Genomic DNA, 10094 nt, shown 5'->3' with positions numbered 1-10094 from the left:
ACCAGATTCACAATTCTGTATCTTTGAAACCTTAATCTGATCAATAATGAAGAAGATATCTTCGTTTTCCTAGCTTAAAAACAGTTTTAAAAAGAAAACTCAATGAAAATGATCGGCTTTCATAAGCACATACATGGATCATTGGATATCTAATTCACATTTGATCAGACAAAGGCTTAAAGGGTAATATTGCCATTCTGGCATACAGGGCTGTGAATGTTAAAACAAATCTTCAAAACATATAAAGAGTCGGGTTTTTAGATCGGTTTTCATTTGAATCCTTAAACTATAGTTTTTAAAAAGGGTTATAATGCCGAAGTATTCACTGTGAACTCTGTTTAATTTTAAGTACCGAGCCGACTAGCTAGAACAAGCTATTAACTGTACATGTACTGCACGCGGACTATATAAGGCAAACCGGTACCAAAGAATCAGCAGCTTCTCGGGAGATTCTAGTATACTAGACATCTTAATTCTCAGTTTAAATAAGACTCTATGTTTGTATTTAATCATTTCTACTTAAATTATGTAAAATTGTAAAATTTCTGAAAGTATCATAATCATTGATTAAATTGTTAAATGTTAAAAAATGTATAAAAAATGAATAAAAAATCCTTTCTGTGTATTTAGAAGAGAAAAATTAGTTTTTTTTTCGGAAAGAAAGTGTTCGAAAAAAATAGTTCACTTGATCAATTGATCATTAAACATATATAATTATTATAGAAAACAATATTAATTATCAATATTTAATGTTTTGGTAAAGAAAATTGAATTTAAATCGTTCTCCTCACTGTCTGTGCTGACAATTTCAGCAAAACATTTGTCAATTTTAATACACTTGCATTTTAATTATCATTCATCAGCCTTATGAGGGAAGGAAGGCCAGCCACAACAATTTCTCGTCCGAGCCATCCTCATATTCATACTAGGAATATTAAAAATGCGTATAAAAAAAAACATTTCGAAGAACATAATTCTTAAAAAGTTTAATTCAATTAAAGTAATTTTATCGATTTACAAAAATTCAATAATTCATTTTTTCTCCAAAGTTGTCAGATTAAAAGAATAGTTTTATCTTGAAGGATAGGACAATTACTTAATATCGGAAGGACGAGTGCTTCTAGTTGCAGCTTGGACGAGAAAATTAGGAGAATTTGGCTCGGACGAAAAATTGTTGTGGTTGGGTTTCCTCCCCTCGTCCTATAGAGGTTCCTTTTTGTACACAAACAAATACAGTTCTAACCAAATAGATTATCAAGTAGGTAGCAATGAGAAATGAACCAATTATATACGACGTCACAAGCGTTAAATATAACAAGGAAAACGAAGTTTTTTCACATTCGTTAATCTGTGTTCCAAGATTAAATAAAATTATTACAGATGTTTTTATTATTTTAGTATAATAGATGTTTTTTTTCAATGACATTTTTGAAGTGAATGCGAATGGTATCCGCGTCTCATGTCGCTTACCTTTGCCGTAAGTCGTTAGTTCTTTTTAAATTTTCCAGAGAGCAGCTATCCAAAATGAGGTTGATTGGACTTCTTTATATTCCGAAAATTGACGGAGATGCATGTACAGAAAATTTTCGTTTATTATGTTATATATTCCAAAATGTTAAAGGTATACAAATTTAGATATCACATTTTATAAATCACAAAATTATAAGTTAATTTTGAAATTGGAAAAGTTTGATCACAATAATAACTGTAAATGGTATAAAGTTGGACACCCTAGATAGATAGATAACATGGTTTTGTAAGCAGAGTCCATGAATTTTAATTTAAAAAAATAACTAAACAATGAATACAGATTGAATTCTTAATAATTATTCCTGGCGTCCTGAATCTAACATTTCAAGACAATTGTTCTTAGAATCATTAATTCACATTTAAAACAAGAGAAACCTTAAATTAAAAAAATATTTACGATTTTTATTACTCTCAATTTTTTTTTAAATATGTAGAAAACAAAATTGGTTTTGAGATTGCAGAAATAGTGAATTAAGTGTTTGACAAAAAAAATGCAAAAAATAATGTTACTACTTCACACTTAAAAATGTTTCAGACAATGAATTTTCATGAATTAAGTAAAAATGCAATATTGAAAGCTCTTTAAAAAAGAAAAAAAACCATCCGGCCCTAAACATCATCCGTTCGGGCCTGCCAAGAGTCCAGTTGAGCTTTTCTTTTCATAGAGAGTGAAAATTTACCAAAAATTAAGACGACTTTTAATGTTTATGGTTTAAAAAATTGCTTATCTAATAAAGTAAAAAAATCAAAATCTTTAAATCTTTTTTTTCAAATCTACTGATACACTTGAAATATTTTGAAAATTGAAGAAATTTCTGCTCTCATTATAAAAAAAATATTAAAACTTTTTATTTTGCTAAAGAATTGGTAAGTTTTCAATTTCTTATTTTAATTTTATTATTTGAATTCGGAATTTTATTATTATATCAAGTTATACTCTAGTAAATTGCTTCGAAAATGAAAATTTTTATGCTTTCAATCATAACTCTTCTTACTATTACTAAATACCTGTATAGGCTGTTTTGAAGAACAAGAATGGTTTAAGTTTCTAATAGTAATATGTAATATGTAATATGTAATATGTAATATGTAATATGTAATATGTAATATGTAATATGTAATATGTAATATGTAATATGTAATATGTAATATGTAATATGTAATATGTAATATGTAACCGGAAAATTTGTTTTATATCTATACTTACCTGTGTGTAAAGAGGAGCTAGCAGGTAAGAAAGTCTAGTTTGCATTGTCCATTATTAATGGTTTATTTTATAGATTTAAACAAGTTACAGTGAGATCGATACAAGTAAGGAATAGGAAGACAACTTTTAGCTACGCAAGTTTTTTATAGTCCGAATACAATTAATAGCAATTGTGAAGTGTAAACAGACCTATTTTACTTGATAAGCTGCTTTTCAAGCTATTGTTAAAACTATTTGTATTTTAAAACATTAAATACACATAAGACTGCTTAAATGTGGTTTTATAGGTCTTCTTTTTTGTTAATTTGATGAATAAGTCTTGATTGATTCTCAATTTCATGCAAAATTACTTTTTTTGTAATTTTAGTAAAAAAAAATATATCTTCTGTGCGCAAAATACAAAACCACAAGAGAAATACAACCAGTGGGGATGATAGTTCTCTACCTGTTTGCTCAGTTAGCTGTACTGTACACTTACAATTGTTTACTAATATTGATTATAAGACCTTATGTCTAATTAAATGAAACATGGTTGGGTTTGAAATGCTAAAACTTATTACTGAATATATTGGAGCATTATTTACAGTATGGAGTTAATTGCTGTAGGGGGAGTTGGGGAGCTGCTCAGCTGCTGGTATAGATGAATCCTAGAACCCTGAGCTTCTCTGGTGCAGAACTGTTGAAGGATGCTGCTCAACTGCTGGTATAGATGAATCCTAGAACCCTGAGCTGCTTTGGTGCAGAACTGTTGAAGGATGCTGCTGTAGGGGAGCTGCTCAGCTGCTGGTATAGATGAATCCTAGAACCCTGAGCTGCTCTGGTGCAGAACTGTTGAAGGATGCTGCTGTGGGGGAGCTGTTTAACTGCTGGTATAGATGAATTGCAGAACTGTTGAAGGATGCTGCTGTAGGGAAGCTGCTAGAAGCTGGCATATATGAATCCTAGAACCCTGAGCTGCTCTGGTTCAGGAATCAGGACTTTGGTAGCTTGACAATTTTGTAACCTGACAATTTGGTAACTTGACAATTTGGTAGCTTGACAATTTGGTAACTTGACAATTTGGTAAACTGACAATTTGGTTTACAATAAAATTCAAACATGAAATAAGCAGGACTATTTAAAGATTTATGATTCACCAGGTTTATTAAACTTTCATATATCATTTACTTCTTTTACATATGATTAAATTTAAACTACATGCTTATAAGGAAACTTAAATTTTTGAGAACATCTTTGATCACGGTTTTAGTGATGTCCGCTACATTATTATGAATATGAATACCAGTTTGTTCAAAGGAACAAGGAACCTTTAAGTGATGAACTGTAGGAGGACATCCTTCGTCCTTCTTTTTATATCTCTTACAAACGAAAAGACTATAGTCCGGTGTATTTTTTTCATGTAATACTGAAATCGTTGAGAATCCTGCAACATTACTGCGAACATCCCCTCGATGTTCGCAGAAACTCGTACCCTGCCATTTTGAGATGAGAGATTGTGAAGTTTACAAAAAGTTATAGCAGATTTGTCATACTAAACTTTTAAGAAATCCTGTATATTGTTTTTTCTCTCTATGTATTCAACAAATAAATATGCAAACAATGATTGTGAAAAATTAGTTTCTATTATACAAATTGTCAAGTTACCTAATTGTCAGGTTTCCAAATTGTTGGTTACCAAATTGGCCAGTTACCAATTTGTTATGTTACCAAATTGTTAGTTACCAAAATATTTGTTACCAAATTGTTAATTACCAAAATGTTAGTTACCAAATTATTAGTTACCAATAATCCGCCCATCGGTTTTAACCTTAAGCCTACGCATAAAAAATATGCACACAGTGTTCACGGCCTCACAGGATGTTCACAAAAAATACAAACATATAGTCTTATGCAATCGTTTGTGATTTTTACAAAAAAGAATTTTTAGTTTATGTAAACACCCAGCAGAGTTCCCATATACAGAGATAATTGATTTCAACCATGTTCTAACATTCATTATTAAAAATACGTACTTTGAACTCTCTTACTATCAACGTATAATAAACAAATATGCAGTACGCTCTTGGTATAGTTTATGGCCTTTAAAATTAGTAAAGGATTAGCGTACATCATCACTCTATACATTATAACCTCGTTGAATGCAAATTTAAATTTAATAGTTTCACGGAATCATCACGGCATTTAAATAAACATGAAACATTCTCAGTTTTAATTTTTAATTTCAATAAATATATAAATCTTAACTTTTTCCGTAATTCTGGAAGATTTATTTGAAAGTCAGTTGGATTTAGAGGATTCCGAAGGTAAGATGAACTTCGGCAATGCCCGTGAAATTTCAAAAATAAATTCAAAAATAAATAAATTCAATATAATGATCAAAACGAAATAATTGATTCTAGCATTGATTTATTGACAAATTTCTTTTAAGCAATATGTTCCCAACCACCATCTAATTAGATTAAAGTATGATTTTTACTTTATTTTTCGTCGTCGTTATTTAGCAATTTTAAAAAAACCGATTCTGAAAACGTATCCACCCCCAAATACAATAAAAACGAAGTTTTGATTTCTAACAAGTTTTTTTCAAATTACACGTTTACAAGTAAATAAGATGAAGCTGTTAATTGACAGCTTCTCGTTGTTTCCATGTTTATGTATATCTATGCTTTGTAGAAATCAAAAATTGAAATCAAAAGTCGTCTTTATTCTATTAATACATACGACGACTACTATATATAAACATACATACAAACAAACATATTCTCACACTTTTTCTCCCTTAAAAAAAATTAGTCTTTTAAAATTTTTATTTTTATTTTATATTTTGGAAAAATGTTTATTTTTTTATCGACACCTCTGCAGAGGCCATCAGGATTTTCTTGACTCTGTTATGGGTAACTTTCTAATTTTTATTACATTTTTTTATATCGTTTATGAAAACTTTTGATTCTTTTGATGATGTTTTTTGGTGTCTCGCAACATTTTTGTTTATATAAAATACTAGTCTGTAACAAGAAAAGGTTTTGCAACCGAAGTTATAAACAGTGAAATCTCCCGCGCTAAATCTTGGCAGGAATAACAAGGACGACATTTATCTCCATCTTACTTTCCGACCAGTCTTGACTCGGTCTCAACAACTGTTGTGGGTTGGATAGGGTGGGCTCCCAAGTGGGTGTATGTAATCTAAACAAACAAATATAATGAGTACATTAAAAATGTTGATTATGACAATTATTAGTTAATATAAGTTAATCAATTAAAAAAGATAATCTTTAAATCAATAAACCATTCAAGTAATCAACCAACCTGCTTTGCAACAGTCTCGACAGCAGGGGCAACGTGGACTACTGGGGCAGCGTGGACTACAGGGGCAGTGTGTACTACAGGGGCAGCAGCATATTGAACATTGTGGACAATAGGGGCGGCCACATGTTCTACAGGGGTGGTGTGTACAAGGGGAGCATAGGCAGCGGGAGCGGCAAAATAACGGTTGTAGTTGTAGACATTGGAGTACTGAGGCCAGTATCCGTAGTTGTGGGAGTAAGCAAAGGGAGAGTAGTTGTATCCATAGGGATATCCATACAGGTTGTAGAAAGCATCAGCATCAGCTTCAGCATCAGGAGCGGCATCAGCTACAGCCTCGGCATCAGCCTCAGCTTCACGCTTCTTACGTCCGTAGACAGTGGTTGAACCAACAGTGGCAGCAGGGAGACCGGTGGCAAGGGCAGCCTTAAGGGCACATCCTCCTTCGGTCACACAGTCATGAGGTGAAAGTTCAACAACAGCAGAATGAACGGGGGCGGCATGAACAACAGGGGCTGCATGGACAGCAGGGGCAGTAGCATAGTGAAGGGGAGCGGAGTAAGCAACCGGGGCAGTATGAACGGTGTGAGAAACAACAGCAGGAGCTTCTACGACAGATGTAACAACGGGTGCATTGAAGACAGCTCCAACAGAGGGATATGCAGGAGCAGAAAGAGCATAGGGGTAAGAGTTGAGGAGGAGCTGAGGATCGGCTTCACGCTTGTGTAGCCTGCTCACAGCTTGGTAACTGTTTCCGGGAAGGGGACCAGCATAGCCGGACGCATAGTAAGGACGGTAAAAAGCAGGGGTATAAGGGGCATACAGGGCATATGCAGGATCAGCTTCAGCATCAGCTTCACGCTTGTGCAGTCTGCTCACAGCTTGGTAACTGTTTCCGGGTAGGGGACCAGCATAGCCGGATGCAAAGTAAGGGCGGTAGTAAGCAGGGGTATAAGGAGCATACAAGGCGTACGCTGGATCGGCTTCAGGCTCTGCCACACAGAAGGCAGCAAGGGCGAGAACTCCGGTCTGAAAAATTTAAAAATGGTTAAAATTCTAAATCTATATAAAAAATCTTTTTTTAAAAATGTGCTTGATTGTCTTTTAATTCCGATATAGTGCCACTAATTAGAGACACCTTTTATTCTCTAAATTTGAGGATTAAACAAGCTGTACGTTTAGTCCCGTCTTTCACTTAGGTTTTCAAGATTATATTCATGAATAATAGAATTTAATGGCGAGATTGAGGTCGCCATTGAAGCCTTATCATCTTTAGTAACCTTGTAATATGAACACTTTAGGGCATCTATAATTTGTTTACTCAATGATTTGTAGGTACGAAAATTAGGTTCTGATTATTTTTTAAAGGAATTAAGTTTTTGCCACAAACGTAAATCTTCTAATCCGAATATCTTTGCAGCCTGATGGTGCAAAGCTTTGATATTTCAAACTTAGATTATTTTATGTAAAAGTATTAATAGTTTGAAATATCTAAAGTCTACGGCATTGGGTTACAAAGATATAGAGATTAGAAAATCAGAGTTTGTGGCAAAAATTCAATTTCTTTGTTATAATTTTTTATTTTAATAAATATGTATATCCTAAACAATTAAAATTCTTTATTACTCGTAATTAAGTACGCGAAATTTAATTTCCATAAAATATTTAATTTTTTTTGATATATTCTTAGAATTCTTACCAGGTACTTCATAATTGACTGGTTGCTACAGACTAGTAAGCCATTGCAATATTCTTTCCTATTTATACTAAACCTAGAGTTGAGCTCTCCGCTATCTATCTATCCACCGTAGAAGTTTCCAGGCATTCAAGTCTATCCTAACACGCGCGTAGCTCTCTCGACTATCTTTCTATCTTACTGTGTGCGTACCTTGTCTACCTGCGTGATAAGACTTTGGTTTAGGCGCGTTAAAACAAGTTAATAGGAATACAGTTAGAGATGCGTCTTTGTGTTTAAAAAAATCATGATTTAGAAAAAAATTAATTCTAAAGTTTAATGTTAAAACAATGATTGAATATTTCTTAGAAAAACGAGTTTTACAAATAAACAATGTGTGCATTTTTGTTGGTATATTTTTGCAGTGTGTACTTTGAAATCTTTTGTGTATTCCCACATTTGCGTAATTGTTTGAATGTTTGCGTCTAGGGCTTAGTCTGCTGTCTATATTTCTTTATTTTTTATTGTTTTGTTCCAATTGCTTTTCTAAATTTACAATTATTCTTGGAGAGGCTTATTACAAAAAAAATAAGTTTTTTTTTATAATCTAATTCTTCTCTAGCGCCTTCTTTAAAATCAGCAACTAACCCTTCCACTAAAGGGGGGTCTTACATTACGCAGCCCCCCCCCCCCCGTTGCATATTCCAAAGGCCCGCTTTTGTGTGTTTTGATTTCTGTTCAATATTTTTTATATTCTTTATGAATTTAATCCATGGGAAGTTTTGACCTTTAATTCTGTATAGTATATCTCTTCTATCTCTACGATCAAATTAAAAGAAAAACCTGTCTTTTGTTTAAATTGAGAATTCCAGATGATACACCTCTATCTACTATCTTTCTATCTATCTTTACATAGAAGTGTTGAAAGAATACTTTGAAATATACTCCTGAAATTAAAACTGAAATATCTATCCATAAACATATCTTTCTATCTTATCTTTATCTGTCTATCTATCTATCCATAAACATATCTTTCTATCTTATCTTTATCTATCTATCTATCCATAAACATATCTTTCTATCTTATCTTTATCTATCTATCTATCTATCCATAAACATATCTTTCTATCTTATCTTTATCTATCTATCTATCCATAAACATTTCTTTCTATCTTATCTTTATCTATCTATCTATCCATAAACATTTCTTTCTATCTTATCTTTATATATATTCTTAGAATTCTTACCAGGTACTTCATANTCTATCTATCTATCTATCTATCTATCTATCTATCTATCTATCTATCTATCTATCTATCTATCTATCTATCTATCTATCTATCTATCTATCTATCTATCTATCTATCTATCTATCTATCTATCTATCTATCTATCTATCTATCTATCTATCTATCTATCTATCTATCTATCTATCTATCTATCTATCTATCTATCTATCTATCTATCTATCTATCTATATATCTATCTATCTATCTATCTATCTATCTATCTATATCTGTCTATCTATCTAACTATCCACTTTTCTGTCTATCTATCAATCAATCTATCTGTCTATCAACCTATTAATCAATCTATCTATACCTTGTTCATTTTTTTTCTCCATTATTTATAGTTTATATATATTCACTGTCTCTTTTAATGTCTTCTATGTCCATTTGATCAGTTTCAAGAATCTACGGATTCTCCCCCCTTCCCCCCCACTTTTTCTCCTCTATACTTCTTCTCCCTTTTCTCCATTTATCTCTGGGATTTTTTTCTCACAAACATGGCGTCGCGACGCATGGGTTCATCTTGCGCATTTTTCACAAAATAAAGGCGTAGTATTTCGCCCCAAGCAAACCATAACCTTCAAACAATAAATATAATTATGAAGATTTAAAATCATATTGAATATACAGGGTTACTCACAAATGCTGGGACTTCAGAGACGACACTATGTAATATATACTGTCTGTGTCCTTACATTTATTATTCTCTATAACTGCAACTGTAAACTTTGTTTTCTCTAAGGCAGAAGACTTAATTCAACCTTGGAATCTTTTTATCAAAATAGTTTCTCGTCTTCCTTACATGCTAATGTTTTGTTGGTAACCCTGTAGTTTTCGGACTGTCAAAAATTCTAATCTAAAAATGGATATACTTGAATGACTCTGTAACCCAACATTTGTATACTAATTATTGACCACGAGCTAACCACAATCCTTTAAACAAATAAATATTGTTTCTTCTTAAGTATAGCTTCACAAGCATCTAAACAAAACATTTTTTACAGAACCAAAGAATATTAATTTCTTGGAAGAATGGAAACATCGGCTAGTTTCTAACTTTATAATTGAACTGGACATAGGTCAGAGTTGG

General features: G+C 32.3%; 1 protein-coding gene across 1 annotated transcript; it reads right to left on the bottom strand.

The window, feature by feature from the left end:
- Positions 1-5529: 5529 nt before the first annotated feature.
- Positions 5530-7839, bottom strand: LOC111702215 (uncharacterized). The gene is made up of 3 exons (XM_023473828.1): positions 7740-7839; positions 6044-7069; positions 5530-5920 (listed from the first exon to the last, which is right to left on the bottom strand). The coding sequence occupies exons 1-3, from the start codon at positions 7749-7751 to the stop codon at positions 5840-5842; spliced, it is 1119 nt and encodes a 372-aa protein (XP_023329596.1). The 5' UTR covers positions 7752-7839; the 3' UTR covers positions 5530-5839.
- Between the last annotated feature and the right edge of the window lie 2255 nt (positions 7840-10094).

This window comes from Eurytemora carolleeae, unplaced genomic scaffold (genome assembly GCF_000591075.1).
Source record: "Eurytemora carolleeae unplaced genomic scaffold, Eaff_2.0 scaffold141, whole genome shotgun sequence".
Lineage (NCBI taxonomy): Eukaryota > Metazoa > Arthropoda > Copepoda > Calanoida > Temoridae > Eurytemora > Eurytemora carolleeae.
This window is presented reverse-complemented; position numbering and strand designations above follow the sequence as displayed.